Below are 19,326 nucleotides of genomic sequence, written 5' to 3' on the forward strand. Positions count from 1 at the left end.
CCATGAGTGATAAATACGGTGGTATTGAATTGATAGACTTGTCCGCCTACATCCATTTTACCATCAAATTCTACAGTGAGATGGTCAGATTATCAATGTTCACGAGACTAACTAGGGCATCGCTCGGAGATGGACTCGATAGCTTTCAGGCTCTGTCTTGGTCACATCAGTACCAAGAGGTGACAGATTCACAGGACGCACACGACGTCTTCGAACCAGTCGACCCTGCTGTTGCCATCGTGCAAGTTGTGCAAGACGACCTGCCACTTTTGATCAATTCTACAAGGTCAACCAGCGCCCGAATGAATAGTCACACTGCAAGTGAATTCACGCCTCGATGACGTGGCTAAACAGCATGTGTAACCCATCCAGTCGTCCGTCCGGAAGGATTATTGCGAGGAGACAAGGTCCTCAATCCACGAGATGTGACCCTAGTGAGCTGCCGGCGGATACGAGAGAACTCGTATTGTCGAATGGGCTAGTGCCCCCGCGAACGGAATCGATAGCAATAATTAATGGCAATAATAATGAAAGGGTCTGTGTATCATGGCGTGAGCGCCGTGTCCCTTGCGGCTACTTGCGGGGGAAAGTGTGGGCATTGAGAGGTTCACACCGGCAAATTCCTAGGGGAACGACTCGTAGATTCCCCGAGGCTATAGGTACGAGGTACATAGGTCGGTATTCAACCCCCCCTTCCTCCCCCCAAACAATGTGGAGGTGGATTATTACCCCGGCATGGCAAATCTTGGCCTGTTTCTCAGATTCGCGGGGGGTCTCCCTCACCCCCGCCAAAACCGTACCAGAGTCTTTGTTGGGTCTTCGTTCTTCCTCTTCCTGCCTGAGTATGTGCGTTTGGAGCGAGGGAAAATGAGGCCAAACGGATCCCCACAGGATCTCTTGCCCAGCAGAAGTTGTTGCTTTACGTATGTATGTGTGGCTGGAGGATAGGGACAAGATTGTGGCACGAGCAGCCCCCGATAAGAATGACTCGCTATTGAGCCAACGAGGCCGGGGAACTTATTCATGTGGTATTTTTTTTTTTTGCTGTGGAAATAGAGTTCAAACACGCACAAAGAATTGGGTCTAGCCCCGCATTAGGGGTGATGATGTGTATTGGGAATGAAATGACAGTGGTTTCTTCAGAGCCTTGGGTTTCGGTAATGGCATCCGCGGATGTAACTTGTACTTGTAGGGATCCCAACTACTAGACACCTGATATTGGGTACTGTGGAGAGGAGGGTGTTTTCATCTCCCTGGCACTATACATGCCACTGTCTACACGTGTACATGCCCGGAGCGACTCGTGTTTGCACCAGGCCACGGCAAGCCAAAACACAAGCGACTAACCTTGGAATGTCGGTGGCTTACCGACAAGGACTCACTTGCCCCATCCTCCTTCGGTGTGATTCCCCGCGTCTGTCCGCGCCTGTTATCCCCTGCCATGCTCTTCATTGGGACCAAGTGAGTCTCTACCTGACTGACATTTCGTTCTTGTCTTCCGCGCCTTGGTAAATTTTGTCAATCTCGCCGGCTTTGCGGGTGACGGCGGCAAACTCGTCACCCAAGAGATACTCGGCCGCCCAATTCGCTGGAGCTGGTTCCGGCCGCTCGATGATCTCCTTGCCCACCACCTCGAGGCAGGCCCCATTCAGCGAGTCGTCACCCAGGATCTTGTAGACACAGTCCACGATCAGTGACGGGGGCGTGATGGCGTCTTGATTAGCCGTTGCGACGTAGCTAGCACTAATGATGGCGGTCGGCACCAACCCGGGGCAGATGCAGTTGACCGTGATTTTCTCGCCCAGGATCCTCATCTGTCTGCCTAAAGATCGTGTCATGCCAATAACCTTTTGTTGGCCCGATGGCAAGAAAACAAAAGTCAACCTCCGGATGTCCCTTTGAACCGAGAAATTCTATGCTTGTCTGCACTTACACCATGCTTTGAGGCCGAGTATGCGGGAAACATGTAATGCGCGTGAATCCCCGTGGAACTGGACGTCATAATTAATTTGCCCTTCCGGTCCGGGTTTTTCTTGAAGTAATGCAGAGCCAGGTACGAGGAGTAGAAGACACCGATCAGACAGACGTCGATGGCCAGCAGATCTGGAGCGGGAGGTGCCCCGTTCTCAGTTTCTTTGGCGTCGGCGAAGAATTGTGTACGGTCTCCCGTGCCCTACCAGACGCTGGTCAGTACCTATTTGCATGGACAAGGAGGGAAAAATCCAGCCCCTGATGCTTACCGCATTTGCCCAAACTACAGAGGCAAGTTAGCACATGTCCGAATTTGATAGATCAGAAAGCGTCGACTTACCAAAATCAATCCTCCCCCATTTCGACCAGGTCTGGAGAAATGCCTTGGCCTGGTCGTCATAATTCGCCACGTTTCCCTGGAGGAACAGAAGGTTGGGTCCGAGCCTTTCGGCGACTTGGGCGCCCGTGACAGCGTTGAAGTCGAAGACGGCCACTTTCCAGCCGTCGCTTATCAATCGTTCGACCGTCGCCAAGCCCATGCCAGATGCTGTACGAGGCTTATGTCAGACATGATCGTAGTTCAACCAGAAAGGGAAATCCCAATTCGGTTACCTCCGCCCGTAATGAAGGCGACATTGCCTTTGGAACTCATATTGTATCTAGACTTTGGAGCAATTTGGGTTGTATTCGGTGGCGTGGCTTTTCCGGGAAGGATAGTGTGTTGAGGGCTTGGGTCCAGACGGATAATGGTACCAGCCCTATAATAATACAAGTATGGTCCGAATTATTTATGTGCATTCTTGATCGGGTGGAGTCCTGGTACAGACCTGTCCGTTGGAGCGATAGAAAGTATGTATCCGAGCGCGGACCGAATCCCCGTGGTATTCGGTTTCTCCCCAGACCACAACGATCGAAAGGGGGCAATTCGGTAGTCCAGCCCAAGGCATTTCAAATGAATCCGCCCGTCCTCCAATGGGGGTTCTCCCTTCCTCCTCCTCGAACCCTCCCCCGGAATTTTGAGGACCCCGTCATGCCCATGGGACACCCCCAGGTTTCTGGCCCATCCCACCCATCTCCAGCGAGCCAAGAACTGATGTCCCTCAGAGTAACCGAAAGTCCAACACTCAGCTACACCCTATACACACACTTCAATCTTGGATGATTGGATACTGGTTTTCTTTATTGAATGAGCCCTCGGTTGCTCAGTCGCCTTCCTCGGGCTGACCTCCTCGGATATGTACCTGCTGAGAACCTATATGTTTCTTTGATATTCCTCCCTTTTTTTTTTGACTTCCCTTGAAGCGGATCGGTTGGTACCTCGTCACATCCACTTGAAACAAAAAACCAATACAAACTACATCCTTCTGTCCGCGCGTACCCATCTTCCTTAGCTTCTCACCAGGCGGGTCGAAGACCCCCCGGATACAGATATGTCTTTGACAGAAGAAGAACGCAACGCCATCAAGGCCAAGTACGCAGAGGAAAGACAAAAGCGAGTCCGTGCCGACGGCCGGTCCCAATTCCTTCGCGTCTTCGATTCGGACAAGTTCAAGAAGTTTGGCGCAGACCCGTGGGTTCGGAGCGAGCCTCATGACTTGAAGCTCACGCCGCCCCTGCACGATGGCCAGCACTCGAAATTTGTGATTTTGGGCACAGGCTTCGCCGGGATCCTGTACGGCAAGAACCTTCTCGAGTCCGGCGTCCCCCTCGAGGATATCATCTTGATCGACCGCGCCGCCGGCTTCGGAGGCACCTGGTATTGGAACAGATACCCAGGGCTCATGTGCGATGTCGAGAGCTACGTCTACCTACCGGAGTTAGAGACTACGGGATACGTGCCAAAACACAAGTATTCATACGGCACTGAGATCCGCCATTACGCCAATCTCCTTGCGTCACGATATAACCTCGCGTCGAGAGCCTCGTTCGAAACGGAAGTGGAAGCTGCCACCTGGGACGAAGTGGGCAAGGAGTGGATTTTCAAAGTGGTGACCAAGGATGATAAGGGGAACCCAACTCCCATCACCATCCGCGGAGATTACTTCCTCCTCGCGCCCGGACTCCTCGTCCGACCTAAGCTACCTGCGATCCCTGGGATCGAAGACTATACTGGCCATATCTTTCACACATGCCGATGGGATTATGAATATACGGGTGGCAATTCCGCGGACTGGCAGATGACCAACCTCAAGGATAAGAAAGTCGCCATCATTGGCACTGGTGCTTCGGCTATCCAGGCCGTCCCTGAGCTTGGAAAATGGGCAGGCCAGCTCTATGTCGTTCAACGAACTCCCGCCGGGGTTGATATTCGTGGCCAGCACCCAACAAATCCAGAGACGGTGGAAAAAGAGATGAAATCCCCCAACTGGCAAACTGAAAGGATCCGGAACTTTCTGTATAACATGTCTGACCCTCTGGAGGAAGACACCCCCGACCTGGTTAAAGATCAGTGGACGGCCTTCCACAGCTCTGCGGCGCTCTGCGGAGGGCCTCGAGCGAAAGATTTGACAAAGGAGAAGCTCGAAGAATTCGTGCGATACTACGAAGACATGGACATGAAGCGGACTAAACGCATTCGAGAACGCGTCGACGAGGTCGTCAAAGACCCCGAGACGGCGAACAGCCTCAAGGCGTGGTACGCTAGCTGGTGCAAGCGTCCCTGCTTTCATGACGACTACCTACCTACCTTCAACCGTCCTAACGTCCGCCTCGTGGACACCCATGGCGCTGGCGTAACACGACTAACCAACAAAGGGTTTGTCGTGGGCGAGGAGGAATTCGAGGTCGACTTGATCATCTTTAGCACAGGGTTTGAGTTCGAGGCATCGAATTCGCCCGCCTCGCAGGCCGCGATCCCCATTACCGGGCGTAATGGGCTTTCCTTGGACGAGAAGTGGAACCGAGGCGTCGCGACGTTGCACGGCGTCATGAGCAGAGACTTCCCGAACCTATTCTGGCTTGGCCTAGTTCAGACCATGTCGTCGCAAAACTACATGGTCAATTTGTCCACGCTGAGCAAACACGCCGTCCAGATCATCACGGACGCGAGAAAGAAGGCCAAGGCCGCGGGCGAAGTGAAGGTGGTTGTTGAGCCCACAGACGCCGCCGAGGAGGCTTGGAGCGATCGTGTCTCCAAGGGCGCGCTCGCCGGCGTGCTGGCCGCCGGCTGCACCCCGAGCTACTACAACCAGGAGGGCGAGTTGCAACAGATTGTCTCGGGCGAGGAACAAGCGAAGATGGCCAGGAAGGCGACGTGGATGGCCGGCCCGCTGGACTTTCTCGACTTTCTGGATTCGTGGCACCAGAAGGGTGACCTTGGGGAACTTGAGATCGCCGCCTACTGATCACAGTTCTCAGTGGACTCAAAACCGGTCATGAGCACATTATTCGAGCCTTTTTTTGAGTTTTTTGTGGTCCCTCCCTAGTATGAAATAATGCGACCCCAAATGAAACGAATCTTTTGAAATTTGACTGTCAAAGTCTCGCTACAAAGACCTATGTCGCGCATGGCACGATACTATTGAGTCTCCTGTACCCGTCGTACTCAATACTCGAGTTACACTCATACCCAGCTCAACCTTCCATAACCGAGGTTGGGTTGTTTTCAATATCCCAATAAACCGGGTTTCGTCTGTCTGGACCTGAAAACTGGGAGCATGCCCGTCGAGTTCCCTCGGATCTTTCTTTGATTCCTGGTACCAAAAAGGCTTCCTAGCCCAAAGTGGCGCAGGAAGAGACAGTACTGGTTCTCAGGTCATCAACTTCTCTATCGAAGACACGCAGCGTTCATTATCACCACTACCATATTACCTGACAGGAAGTCCCAGCTCGTTGGTAACCAAGCTCCAATAAATTGTAACGCCATAAAGAGTAGTGATAGCAGTGAAACATGATTTCTTATTTTTTTTTTTTTCTTTTTGCCCCCGCCTCGAAAGGACTAGGGTTCCATCTCTCCGGGTATCGAACCACAACACAATACTGAGACAAGCCCGACAGCGGGGGTCAGAACCGCCACCCTTCGATCCTCGGGCGGAATGTCATCATACTGTACGCAAACAAGAACCGATTGGAGGGGGAGTGTGTTTTCTGGGATTCTTATCAAGTAACCGATACCCGTGCCCGTACAGTCACCAATAGTGTAAAAAGTATTTTATTCTGGCTGGAAATCCGAACACGTCAGGGGTGTCTCGGGTCACGAAAGCGTACGCCAGATGGTGGCTCAGGAAGGGATAACGAGCAGACAACAAGGCTCAGAGCCCTGACAGTGATCTTCAGCAAAAGGTGGGAGGCCAGTTTCGGTAGCCTTTACCGAAACATACAGATTTCAGATATGAAGAGACCGGCCGAGAACCAGAGGGTCGAAGAGAGTCGTTTGGCGTAAACCATGCTCTGGCCGCGTCTAGCCGGTCTTGTGAGCTGTCGCAGACTCGTGAGCCATGTGGTTGTCCGAACCCATGTTCTGTGGATGCGAATGTTTCCTATTCGACGAGCCTGAGGATGCAATCCGACAGTCCGAACTGTGCCGGACCGACCGGGGGGTTGCATAAGGAGTTGAAATGTGGCTAGACCGTCCAACAACATGGCACAACGCTGCTCATCTTGCCCAGACGTGTCCAGAACGCCAAAGAGCTTAGCACACTCGGGTGGTTGTTATCCCAAGGATGCATAAGTTGACTGTCAATAAGCACTTTTTGTTGTGCCATCGTACAAGGACTTGCTCGAAGTTGTTTGGCTGTGGCGGTTTGACATATCTTGGGTATCGAGGAAGGCCGGATCATGTCCCTGGCTGTCTCGGTAATGGTATCTCACCTGTCCGACAGTCCGTTCTGCTCAATCCAAAGTCCCATCACAGTACAGTCCTCGCCAGAGATTGGCAGAACCACATTAAGAAAGGGCCGATCTGAAGGCGCCGTTACCAAGCATTCTTCGCCGCCAGTCCGCGACACTGCGCTGAAGTCACAAAGTTAGAGTATCTCGCGCAGAGAAAGCTTGAAGCCGCCACGTGTCCCATGGGACGTAGGGCCGTTTCCAGCTATTGCAAGCTCGCCAAAGGGAAAAAAGGGATATTTTTGCTTGAGAGGGAGGATTGTAAGTTGAAATGACGGGGAATTCGGTTGAAATGGGTTACACTGTTAAGAGACGACCAACGTGCACTAGTGACTCTAGAGTGGAAGAATAACCAATAGAAGGTGTCCCTATACACAATCAAGTGGGGAAATCTAAACTATATACGCAAAAGCCTCCACTTCCCCAAGTTCTTCTTCCTCTCACTGGAAAACTTGCGGGGGCTGGGCACTGCAACCCCCGGCATCCAAACCGAAACGCGGGGAGCTGTTCCGGGGGTCCAGAAGCGGGAATCTCGCATGGATAGTTCGATTTCGACCAAATGACCGGGTTCCCGGGGTAAAGGTATTGCTAGGGGAGGCGTATGCGAAACATAACAGGCCTTTACTCCCTTCGAAGGGTCGTCAAGATCACACTCCAACCTTCCCTCTCCATCAGTCGAATCTTGGTTCCACATCCCTGCTGAATACGTCCCAAGATGGATTCTACCGACGAAAAGAAGACCTCCGCAGAGCTCAGGCATTTCGAGGTCAAGCCCGAGCCCGTGGTTTCCAGTGGGACAGAAGTCACTGATGCAGAAAATGGAATCCCAGAGAAAATGAACTTCCGTGTCATGATGGCTCTTGTCGTAAGGAACTACCTGCTTGATTTCATTGGTGACGGTAGGCTGATCTGGAGTCGCCTAGGCTCTTGCTCTCAACTATGAAGCCAGTCTCTTGTCCTTCATCCTGCCAGCAGCGGTCCTGTTGACCATCAATAATGCAATTGGACCGTCGTCCGGCATCGGCTGGGCAGCCACGTCGTGGACATTGGTATCTGGTGCCCTCGTGGGGATGAACGGCCGCTTGTCCGACATTTTTGGCCGTCGAAAGATTCTCATCATCGGAAACGTGTTCGGTGTAGTTGGTAAGTTCCCAGGGGTGGCAACATGCTGCATTTGCTCGCATCACTTGCTAACATGTCTCCAAAGGAACCATCGTTGGCAGCAGAGCAAACCGAGTAGGACAATTGATCGCTGCCATGACTTTGTTGGTAGGAGAATCCCTCCGGACAACCTCAGATGACACAACAATGCTGATGACAGTATAGGGCGCCGCCGCGTCAGGCCAGCAACTCTCCTACTCGGCCGCATTCGACATCGTCCCAAGGAAGCATCGAGGAACAGCTCTGGCATTCATGAACCTGTTTTCGCTGCCGAGTTCAGCCTTCGGCGCCATCATTGGTACGTACAACCCCGGTGCTTATGACCTTTTCAAAGTGCATCTCCCTGACTGTTTTCTGCATTTCAGCTTTCACAATTGTCGAGAACTGCGGCTGGCGTTACACCTTCTACATCGGAATCCTAGCCAACGGGCTCTCCCTCGTCTTTACTGTCATCTTCTACCATCCGCCTGGATTCGTTGGACTCCACCCCGACGGCAAGACCATCAGACAGCAGTTGAGGGAGCTGGACTACGTCGGTCTCCTTCTCTTCACTGGTGGCCTGACGGTCCTGTTGGTCGGCATTGGCTTCGGAGGGAATCCTTATCCTTGGACGAGTGCGACCGTGCTCGCCCCCTTGATAATAGGAGGTACGTTTCTCGTGTCAAGCCTGGGGCTTTTCTTTCAGGCATTGTATTAATCTTGGTGACAGCCGTCACCCTCATCGTCGGCTTCCCATTGTGGCAAGTGTACGGACCCGGCACCGAGAAACTGTGTCCACCACATTTGATCAAGAGATGGAGACGGTTTACCCTGCCACTTATCATCAATTTTACTGCTGGGTTTACGGTATGTATCGTCGTTCAACTTCCCATGAATTTGTCAACTGACAGTGACACAGCTGTACTCTATGCAAGTCTACTGGCCGCAAAGTAAGTGCAAATATTGATCTCGGTCAGCACACACAAAACACTAACGATTGAGCAGTGGTTCAATTTTTGTTCACGACCGAACAACCACGAGTCGGCTGGTTGAGTTTCATCAACAACGGTGCGGGAGTGTGTAAGTTGCCTCCCTTTTTGCCTGCTTCGACACCGCTTTTCTCTGGGCTGACGGACTGACTCGGATGTGAAAAGTCGCCATCACTTGGTCTGGCGCCCTCTTTGGCCTTCTCAAGCACACCAGATTCCAGTACATCTTCGTGGTCTTTGCTCAAGCGGCTTTCACGGCCTCCATGGCATCCGTCACCCAATGGACTCTCGCCCGTGCCGTCGTTCTCTGCATCTTCACTGCCCAATTCACGTGCGCGGCCAACATCATCGGGTGTCTGTTCCTTCAGTTCGGTGCCGGTGACGAGAACTTGGGCGTCGCTGTCGGGTAAGTTTTGACATCTAGATATATATGGTCGGAACTGCGTTTTGTCCCTAACCTTTTGTCGTTCGCAGGTTGAGAAACTCCATTTCAGCCGCTGGTGGGGGTATCGCCCTTGCCATCTTTGGCAGCATCCTCAACAACAAAGTCAGTTCGAACATGGTGCCTACTCTCGCCGGCGCCGTAACCGAAGCTGGTCTTCCGGCCACTTCTATCGAGTCCTTTATCAGTAAGAAAAGCGTCCTTCCGCCCCAGCGTTCTCAAACACCATCCCAGGCACAATCAAAGCTAATATTTGTTTTCTTTTTCAACAGCGGCATTCCTCTCCGGAAAACCAGACCTTCTTATGGCAGTCCCCGGCGTCGATGCGGAGGTCCTCGGCGCAGCCACAATTGCATCGCGAGACGTATACGGCAGTGCCTTTAGGATGATCTTCCTGGTCACGTTGGCCTTTGGATGTGAGACTCTCCGAAATCCCGCTTTGGTCGTTAATCGAGTGAATGACTAACTTGTTCCGCAGCCGTTGCATGCATCGTCAGTCTCTTCGTCCCCAGCGTCGACAAGTTCTTGACCCTGTAAGTGATCCTCTCGTGAATCTCCTCTCAGAGAGACGACTTTTGTGTCTGGTATTTGTGTATATGCTAATAACTGTCCAACCACCAGCCAAACCGCCGTCCAACTCGACAAGCCACACGTCATCGCCCACGGCGAGGGTGAAGCCAAGGTCCTCAGAATCCACACCCCGGACAGCGATGAGGAGAGCCGCAAGGACGACAGCGCCGTCTAATTCAAATTCCCCGACCCCCCAGCTTTCTACACGACGGCACGACGAGACAAGGCAGAGATGGGAACTGTGAGGGGAAATGTAAATAGTGTGGCGGCGGCGGCGCCGGCGTCGGTCCCACCTCCTCCTAGTCCCCGGGTAAAAGTCTTCTTCTGCCTTGGTACTGCTAGTTCTAGTTCTAGTTCTACCAAAAAATTCCAACTTGGAGAGATCGATTGTACTGTAAATAAGCAAAGCGATCGAGCCTACATCTTCACTCCGGAGATGGAGATACTTTGACCTTTGTGCGGTTGGCAAATGTTAAGTCTTGTCGTTTAACATGTTGACCTGCCGAAGTGAGTGGTGGTGAGAAATACCTACCATACTCGTAGTATGATCCCATCATAGCCGCAGCCTCGTCACGTGTTTCCTCCCATCGACCCCTTTTTCCATGTACCAAGCACGGGATATCGACTTCCATCTACGGCGGATAGGTAGTGTCATCAGTCAACTCAACGCGTTTCAACAAGGCCCAGTAGAATATCCGCGGCTAATTGCATTGACGACCGTATACCGGAGTGGATCTCTCCTTGAACGGGGAGGACGACATAATACCACCCTCTCAACTCATGTACAAACAAGTATCTGGACTACCTCCTTCCCATCCCTGTGAGAACTTCCCAAGACCCCCGCGTATTGTGATACAATGGCACGCCAGCCAGTCACTCACTGGAGTGAGCCAGGCTACGACAGAGGTTGCGGGAAGATTTCCAACCCTTTGGCGGCAGTTACCCTAGGCACTTGCACTTGCACACGAAACTGATCAGGCCTTGCATAGGTTCTCTATTCCAAGCCGTCCGTTCCAAGCTGCGATCCGGTCCGCTCTGCATTATGCAACATTCAAGGTAACAATCGCTGTGTCATCAGGATCATGCCGCACCATTGAACAGAAACACCCATCTCCAGGGCGCTAAATATCATCAACATCCTCGTCATCAGCCCCGTCTGTCTTGACCTTCCCTGCTCTAGTCGAGTCCAAATTTCTCATTTCGTATTCATCGCGACCGGTTGACATCGCCACAGCATGTCTCGCCGTGGGATTCTCCTCCAAGAATTCTCGAAGACGCTTCTTGCCCTCTTCCAGAGCCTGTTGGGACGCCGCGTTCGCCATCTTAAACATCGGGCCCCAGAGATTCAAAGTGTAGGTGACGTAAGCGGCGATGGCGAGAATGATAAGGAACATGAAGTAAACGGGATTGCGAAGGACTGCGACTATGTTAGTATCACATCTTAGACCAATGATATCAAACTTACCGGCAACGATCTCGTTCCACCCTAGTGCCAGCAAGAGACCGTAGAAGTAAAGCGGTACTTGTGTCATGCCACCAATCGCACTACGTTTGGCTTCCACATACACCCCGTCAGCGGCCTTCTTGAACCGAACAGTCAAGTCTTGTCGCTTGGCTTCATTAAGAATCGTCGTCTCCTCTTCCAGACTCTTGCCCTCTTCCTCGTCAACTCCTCCGATGGGGGTCAGGTCTTCCTCGTCGGCGGGTGTGGCAGCTGCAGGAGTAGGACCGATCCATCCGTCGAGAGGTGGTGGTGCCCCGGTCTCGGAATGCCGGAAGCGAGCGAGCAGAGGAATAAGGGTGAGGGTGCTTTCTCGAGCTCGTGTATAAATGCCCTCGATGTCGTCGGTTGGTCGCCAAATCCGTGGAACGCCCGCCTCATCGTAACGAAATTTGTCCTCGAAGTTCTCTCGGAGCTTCAGTAAGAGATTACCTTCCATCATTTCTTCGTCAATCTTGGAACGTAGTACGGCCCAGGACTTCCTCCTCAGGCGCCAGATGCCGACTTCAACTTCTTCGGCGCTGGCGTCAAAGGAAGCCGCTCGGTCAGCGAAGCGCTTCTCAGCATCCTTCACGGTCGCAACGAACAAAGACCAGATCCGGTCCCAAATGCCCTTCTCCAGAGGTCGATCACCCTGCTCAGGCGCACCAGAACCACCGCGGCCAGATCCAAGAGCATTGAACTCCAGTCCGACGCTGTCGTTGAGTTTGCTTCTGACCCATCTTTCAACCCTTGTTGCGAGTCGGCGCATCTCGTCCCGTCGTAACTGACCCGAGATCTTATCGAGTTCTTTCTGGTACAGCCCCATTTGTTGTCGATAGTCAGACCAAGGCAACCCTTCGATCGCGGCCTCCTTTCCCACGGACGCGAATTTGTCGAGCGCGATCTTCTTCTGTTCTTTCACAATTTCAGCGAAATCGTAGGATGCCCCTTTCTTCTGCCCGGCCTTGACAGCTCCACTAACTGCATCCGAGAACTCTTGGACCCCTTCTTTGTGTGCAGCGGAAAGTTGCCCAGCGAACAGCACCTTGAGTCTAGTATCAATCTTGCTTTCGAGCTCTGTCCGTTTTCGTTGATAGACACCCTTGTGGTACCTGCTCGCCTCAGTTTCGAAGTTCTTGATGGCGGTAGCCCGGGCTTCTCTCATAGCAGCACCCAGTCCAGAAATTGGCTCGGCGTTACCCACTCTTGCTGCGTCAGTTTGTTGTGTCTCGAGTGGTGTGATCGCCGCATCAAAAGCGACAATGACTTCTCTCATAATCTCGTCGCATCTGAATTGAGCCAGGAGTTCTTGTTGGGTCGGAAGATCCAGATCCTTGTTGTTCACAATCTGGTCCCAGATCCCTTCTGCGTAGTGGGAAAAGCCGTCCGCGGGTATTCGTCGGTGATATTCAGGAAGGAAGATACCACCATCAAGTTCGCCCAGCAATGCATCTCTCCGGCGATCGCGATGACCATCTCGGAACCGCGTTGCCATCTTTGCAACCTCGGCTTTAAACTGTTCTGGCTGATATAGCTTGTGGGGGAGGGCAGTAAAAGCAAAGTCGAAGTAGTCGTCGATGCTGCTCTTCTCCAACCCCGGAGGCTTTGACAGACTGGTCCATATCCTCCCCATGTCCTGCATCAACGTATTTCGCAAATTCTGCAGTGGCGTCGTCCCAAGGAAGTCTCGAATGACAAAATATAGCAAGCTCCGCGAGGTGGACTTTCTATCCTTCAGAAACAGTTGGAGGTTGACTTCAAAGACCGTCTTCAGCAGACCCATATTGGCGCCCTGATACAACCCAACCTGATGCTCCCAGATGTTGACCATCAGAACTTCGCTGGTCGCCAGCGCAAATAACGAACTCTTGCGTTCAAAATCCTGATCTTCGCCGCGTTCCCGACCGTCTGTACCTTCAACGTCCATGACCAGGATATTGTCTGCCATTTCTGTCGCTGAAGATTTGTTTTTCGCCAACCATATTCCTCTAGTAGTTTGGCGTCGTTCTGTCTCGGACATGACGGAGAAATCGGTCTGGAAGAGGGCATTTAGGAGGGTTGACTTGCCAGTCGACTGCGAACCGAAGACGGAGATGAGATGGTAGTTGAACCCGGCATGGGAGACTCCAGTGTGACTGAGATACTTGGCCAGATCAGAGCTGCGACAAGGTCAGTAAGACCGGATGTGCTCGAGTCAAACCAGGGGTCATACTTGAACTGCTTATCCTCATCGACAACCTGGACACCATGTTCAAAGTCCGCCGTCCCGTTCTGGCCTGCAGACGCGAAATGCCCATTCACCGACATCTTTTCTGGTGCAGTGTTTGCTCGGTTGATCTGGAGAGGTCTGTCGCGAGTCGCTGAGGAGACGGGGGACTGCGGCGGCGAGAGAGTTGAATGCGCCATGACGGTGATGGCGGTCGGATGATATATCCCTGCAAGAAAAGCCTTGGTATGTGCTAAAGGGACATGGAAAAGAATAACTGGTCATCACCTGAACAGCCACCTGCCTGGGGATGCGGTCATGAAACAATTGGCCAGATGATGTGAGAAAGTGTCCCAAGACTCCCACCCAACCTTGGACCCCAGTGGTGCCAGTGACCCTTGAGGCCCGGACCGGCTCACCTGCTCTAAAGGAGTAGAAGCCTATTAGTGGCGGCGGGCCTCTAAATGATGATCCATTCCGGGCATGCTAAGGGTCACTGGTCTCCACCAGCCTCCTCAACATCAAACGTTCTGCAGGCTTCAGCCTTGTCAACGCCGCTTACCAGATTACTTGGTCCAACGACCGTCTGGCTCTTTCACAAGGAGAGACAAACAGTCAACCGAAGTGCTCGATATGTCCTGCTCTCTTGCCTAGAGCCTTGTGCCTCAAATCGTGACTTGGAAGTTCGCCCCAGCAGACAGGATCTGATGTGCTTTGGAGACATTGCTGGAGCCTGGAGAGACTGCTGCTGACTGCTTTCACGGCCTATCAACCTGTCAAAGAGTTAGTAACTTCAAGAGGCTGGTTCAAAATCCTGGTCAAAGACGTCAAGACTCTGTTGGAACATAGGGTATATTGTTGGCGTTTGGAGCGAACCACTTGTTTGCCGGACACATGCGCGAGGCTGAGATCCATGACCAGAAAGACTTGGGTCTCATCGCCAGCGCAGCAGGCACATTACAACATGATTTCTTGCGCCGAGACGAACAATTATCTGAGCCAAGGAGAAAAACAACAGCACTTCGATAGTTCTCTTTCACCAACCGCGCCCTATCAAGATTTTGGTCTGCTTCTCCATAAGCCACCACAAACGACTGTTGTCAAACGGTCTTGACCACAACAGTTCAACCTCCTTTTAACGAGGCATATTGCTCAGAGGACAGGTTGAGTCTCTTCTCTTCTCTCTCTCTTGCCAGAACAACCCCTTTGAAACCATGCCTCGGAACAGGAAGAAGAACCACCGCAGCAAAGCTGCACCCCAAGACCAGGCAGAAACCGCCCGTCCCCCAAAGACTGTTGCTTGTCCTCGCTGCAACAAGGCTATCATTGTCCCCAAGGCTTGCAAGCACGGCAAGAAACTCATCAACTGCCAGGGAACTGGTTGCGGCACAGCCCATCTCGTCGAACATGATGCGAGTTGTCAGCCGCTTAATCCACCCAAACCTGCGAATCCGTCCCTAGGGCAACCAAGATCAAGCCATGAGACAGCCACAGCACCGACCTTACCTCTGGTGACGCTAACTATGCCTGATGTGTCACCGGCACACAGCGCCTGGATCCTCGGGCCGCCAAAATCACAAGTCGCCGATCTGTCCAAGACCTTTCCGGCTAATCATCTTATAGCAATGCAAGAACTGTCAGAACAGCTCAGATCAGTCAAAGAATGCCGCAACAAACAGCCGAGATATGTCCAGGGCATTCCGATAGATGAGTGGTTGGAAAGACTGGAAAAAGAGAGTGCCGCAGAGGTCAACCAGTGGACTAGGAAGTTCAAGGATTTGGTGGAAGGAAAGGAGACCGCCGAAGCGATCGGATATGACGATGAGGACAGTGAGGACGAGGGCGACGGATGCCTAACACCGACAGAGGACGAGTGATGGCAATGTCGATTGCCAGAAAGTACAAGCACAACGGTGCCCATGGTGGCAGTGAGACATATCATATGGTCACTAAGCGGCCACCATCTCAACTCCGTCTTTGAACAAGTGTCGCGCAGGCGTACGGAACTGTGTTTCTCTCATTGGAGTGCATTGTGAATGGGAGAGACTTGTGTCAAGAAGGCACGTCATGTTATAGCAACCACTAACAATCGGCGAGCGGGTAACCTGTTCTGGCATTTCATGAGACCTTGCCTGGCCATCATGGCCAATTGTTACATATGTACAATAATTTCCCTTCTGTCGACGCCTTTCTCCCTTCCAGGTTTTGTTATGCTCCTCTATCTTGCAGCCATGCTCAAGATCTCAACCAGGTTATCTGAGCAGCATGTTGAGTGTGAGAATCCCATGATTCACAACAATCATAGAGCCAACGGTTTATTGTGGTTGAGCGGCGTCCTTCTTTCTAACCCCGACATCCTTCTCCCACGGCATGACAACCTGTGGAGTGTCTGCAAAAAGCTGCTTATCCCGGAGATGGATCGGCGTCTGTCCCTTTGGTGTATCGGGAATAGTCTTCTCCAAGCCCTGCATCACCAATTAGTCTCATAGTTCCAGGCATCCGAGCAAACTGCAGGGCAGGCAGCGCAGGATCACGTACGATTTTCTGGAAAACACATCTGTTGAGCACGCGCTCTGGCCGTCGACATTGCCACAGTTGGTGGTTGTTGTTCTCCAGACAGCTCCAGTGTGCTCGAAACTCCTCCAAGCAATTCTTGTTGATATCGGACAATCTGCAGCAATGCCAGGCAGGATCAGTACTTTGTAATTTCAACCAAGTCTTACATTTATCCATGCTTGATTCCAAGTCTCTTGATCCAGTTCAATGGGGAAAGACTGACACGCTCGCTGCACATCTTGTGACTTTCCTCCCTTCCCGCATACAATCCAACTCTCCTCGACCGTATGCCTCTGTTTTGCACTGCATGTAGTCATCGTTGTAAGGCCGACATCTTGCCCCAATGAAGAAAGACGCGCTCAAGAGGGGCGCTGAACTGGCTCCGATCTCCTCGACTTTAGGGATGTGGTCGGGCATAGGCGTGGTGTCGATCAGCACATCGGTGCTGAATCTGCAAACAAAGGGTCAGTCATGCGTGCACTCCAAAGGACTCAAAAGATCATGTACCTTGCTTCTCGTTTCGCCATGATTGCAACTGTTGGCCCACGCCACGAGCACTGTTTCGAGACTCTTCAGAAGCAATAACTCTTTCTGCACTCGGCACAGTAAGTGAGGTTCAAGCTGCGGAGGCGGAGCTGCAAATGCCAAGACAAAATCAAACCCGGCTAACCCCTCTTTGGGACGAGGGTAATGCCGCTCTGTGCTCACCCCTACCTCGCGCGAGTCAGATGCGCGGTCACCCGTTTCTCACCAATGATGGGGGCCAAACCTCCGGGCGTCTTGGTGTCGGAAGGCTGTGGTGCCGACCTGCCCGCTTCGATGGGGACTTATGCGGGGCTTTCATTGGCTAAATTACCTTTGGGTCAAAGTCAAGTTGACGATCCGTGATGTGCTCAAAAGCAGCGCTGCCGTGATTTCTCTTTGTGGATGGTATCCCTGGACTCGACTCTACAAGGACCACGCTGACCGACGGAAACCTGCGGTGGACGGTATATATTGAGTTGGCGGTACCCTCGCCGCTTTCGTCCACGTTCGACTGCCATTTCCTCCTGTCGCCGGGCCTTCCCCTCATCCCAGCGACGATGGACCACTCTTCGTACCGCTTGCCCCAACGTTGAGAACGTCCGCACTCTTCCTACATGGCCTTCTTCTCCTGTCTCCTTCCCCATGCGCAATAGTTCTAACTGTCGACGAGCTATCCGACCTGCCGTTCCCTGTCATCTAAGGGTGCCCTCAGAAAATCTATAGTACGCGAAGACGAACCGGTGGCTGCAAATTCATCCACGCCCGAGGACTTTTAACCAGCTTCACAACTGCTCCATCCAGGACGATGATAAGAGCACAGTTCTCTGTTGTCTGCGCGGAACCTGACATTGCGAAGTCCTGGCCTCTGAGCCTTCGATGATATGGTAAACAGAGATCTCCTGGATCTCCATCACAAAGGCTGCCACTCCACGTGAGTGCTTTCCGGAACGTCAGCCGCCCCAGCGGCGCTTGACCAATTCAAAATTGATCGACTGCAGCAAGTGGACTCTGGTGTCTTAGTCAGCAACCTGCCTTATTTGACGGAATGAATGCAGCACCTAGCTCTCGCCGTTGCCTTCTCTGGCTCCCAAGAGCCTTTGAACTCTCTGGGCGTCGACTTCGCTGAAGGTAACTTCTTCGGCAGTCGAAGGGTCGAAAACGTATCCATTTAAGGTGAAAGTTTTTTCGAACTGTAAACGTGTTCAGCGTTTACATTTGAGGAATTCTCCAATCCTCGACTTGGAGTTGGAAAGGGAGTGCTAGAGTCCAGCTAACCCTAGGGAGGGCACGGAAGTGACATTCCTACCTGCTGAACACTTCTGATCGTATGGCCGGTCGAACTAATCTTGTTTCGATTTTCAGATCCACTCGTCACAGCCGCGGCGACAGTATTTCCCGACTGGTCGATGTGGCGTGGTCGATCCTGAGAAGAATTGTCCGCGTCTGTCTGGGTCTCCAACATCTTGAACGAGATATTTCTATCCAAGAATGACTGATACGGTTTTATTAGGGAATTTGCGCTGCTGAAAGATCTTGGGGTGGCTTTTCGTGAGACACTGGACATCTACAAAGCAATTTGTACGAGCCAGATTTATATAATCCTGGAGTCGAACTATTCGACCATTAATGCTGTGGCCGGAACAGGACGAGTCGCCAGTCCTGTCGACCCGCGGCATTGTTAGATCCCTGTAGAACTATAGTCGCGCACGGTAGCGTCTGAGTTGCTAATCTTTGCGGTATCGCGCCTGTACGGTCAACGGTCAAGGGTCTAAGGTCTGCAGGTTGAGATTTATTATTGCCCTTCGAGATCCCAGTTGCCCAAAACGTTTGAACACTCTCTGGGAAGATTGACTGAGCTTATCTAGCTATATTGCTCTGAAGGCCCCCAGCATCACACCTCGATGTTCCCTGCTGTCATCCATGTCCAGGCCATAAAAATTGCTCTGCACTAACTATTCTCCAGAGGAAGGGAGACCAGACAAATTACTCTATTTGCTGTTGGCTGAGCCAATTTTTTGAATCATATCCATGTCCTCGGAAGTTCGCCGAAAGAGCGACCCGGTGCCGTCTTGACTTGGTGGTGTCCTAGATTCATCGTTGCTATCCACCTCAGATTCTCTAGCTGAAAGGGGAGATGTTTGAGCTGCTCTGACATCAATCCCTTCAGGCTATCCAAACGAAGCGAGCCAAGCTCGTAATACAGGAGCAGGCGCGTACCCAGTTTTGCTGGCATCAACGGTCTGCGTCTATATTTTTGAATGAGCTCTGGCTCGGCAAAAGGCCCACGCAGCGATGCATATTTCAGTCCGAGATATTTCGTAACTCCACCTTCTTGAACACCAGTGAGCCTTCCGAGGCTGGAATGTTCAAGCACTACTGACATGGTGGCAATAGACAGTGTCAAGGTATATGAAAGCTGTCACGGTTCGCAACAGGAGTCATCCAGACAGGATATACCACGCGTTTTGGCCGTCAACCCTTGGCACCGTCCAGTACCGACTACTGTCCATCGACCGGTGCCGCCCTTGAATGAGCAAAGGGGATATGGAGTGCCACAACCAGGGACGACATTGGGCTCTACATCCAACTCCACCTCAGGTCAAGGAAGCAAATACCC

At 52.2% G+C, this 19,326-nt stretch overlaps 6 protein-coding genes across 6 annotated transcripts; 3 read left to right on the forward strand and 3 right to left on the reverse strand.

Moving 5' to 3' along the window:
• Positions 1-1,469: 1,469 nt before the first annotated feature.
• AYO20_09927 (hypothetical protein) lies at positions 1,470-2,623 on the reverse strand (the record flags this gene model as incomplete). Its single annotated transcript, XM_022648194.1, has 5 exons — positions 1,470-1,814; positions 1,934-2,173; positions 2,241-2,254; positions 2,312-2,518; positions 2,584-2,623. 5 exons carry the CDS (start codon positions 2,621-2,623, stop codon positions 1,470-1,472), a joined length of 846 nt encoding a protein of 281 aa, XP_022495865.1.
• Positions 2,624-3,401: 778 nt separating this feature from the next.
• On the forward strand, positions 3,402-5,315 carry AYO20_09928 (hypothetical protein; the record flags this gene model as incomplete). Its single annotated transcript, XM_022648195.1, has 1 exon — positions 3,402-5,315. One exon carries the CDS (start codon positions 3,402-3,404, stop codon positions 5,313-5,315), a length of 1,914 nt encoding a protein of 637 aa, XP_022495866.1.
• A 2,198-nt stretch (positions 5,316-7,513) lies between these two features.
• AYO20_09929 (hypothetical protein) lies at positions 7,514-10,114 on the forward strand (the record flags this gene model as incomplete). Its single annotated transcript, XM_022648196.1, has 13 exons — positions 7,514-7,663; positions 7,722-7,941; positions 8,006-8,067; positions 8,125-8,257; positions 8,325-8,606; positions 8,669-8,805; positions 8,858-8,888; positions 8,944-9,018; positions 9,093-9,333; positions 9,402-9,556; positions 9,642-9,785; positions 9,848-9,902; positions 9,991-10,114. 13 exons carry the CDS (start codon positions 7,514-7,516, stop codon positions 10,112-10,114), a joined length of 1,809 nt encoding a protein of 602 aa, XP_022495867.1.
• Positions 10,115-11,060: 946 nt separating this feature from the next.
• On the reverse strand, positions 11,061-13,828 carry AYO20_09930 (protein sey1; the record flags this gene model as incomplete). The annotated part of the gene is made up of 3 exons (XM_022648197.1): positions 11,061-11,356; positions 11,405-13,581; positions 13,635-13,828. The coding sequence occupies 3 exons, from the start codon at positions 13,826-13,828 to the stop codon at positions 11,061-11,063; spliced, it is 2,667 nt and encodes an 888-aa protein (XP_022495868.1).
• Positions 13,829-14,842: 1,014 nt separating this feature from the next.
• On the forward strand, positions 14,843-15,505 carry AYO20_09931 (hypothetical protein; the record flags this gene model as incomplete). The annotated part of the gene is made up of 1 exon (XM_022648198.1): positions 14,843-15,505. The coding sequence occupies one exon, from the start codon at positions 14,843-14,845 to the stop codon at positions 15,503-15,505; it is 663 nt and encodes a 220-aa protein (XP_022495869.1).
• Positions 15,506-15,943: 438 nt separating this feature from the next.
• On the reverse strand, positions 15,944-16,711 carry AYO20_09932 (hypothetical protein; the record flags this gene model as incomplete). The annotated part of the gene is made up of 4 exons (XM_022648199.1): positions 15,944-16,093; positions 16,167-16,299; positions 16,408-16,635; positions 16,692-16,711. The coding sequence occupies 4 exons, from the start codon at positions 16,709-16,711 to the stop codon at positions 15,944-15,946; spliced, it is 531 nt and encodes a 176-aa protein (XP_022495870.1).
• Between the last annotated feature and the right edge of the window lie 2,615 nt (positions 16,712-19,326).

The sequence above is a fragment of the Fonsecaea nubica genome, assembly GCF_001646965.1.
Source record: "Fonsecaea nubica strain CBS 269.64 chromosome Unknown Scaff98, whole genome shotgun sequence".
Taxonomy (NCBI): Eukaryota; Fungi; Ascomycota; class Eurotiomycetes; order Chaetothyriales; family Herpotrichiellaceae; genus Fonsecaea; species Fonsecaea nubica.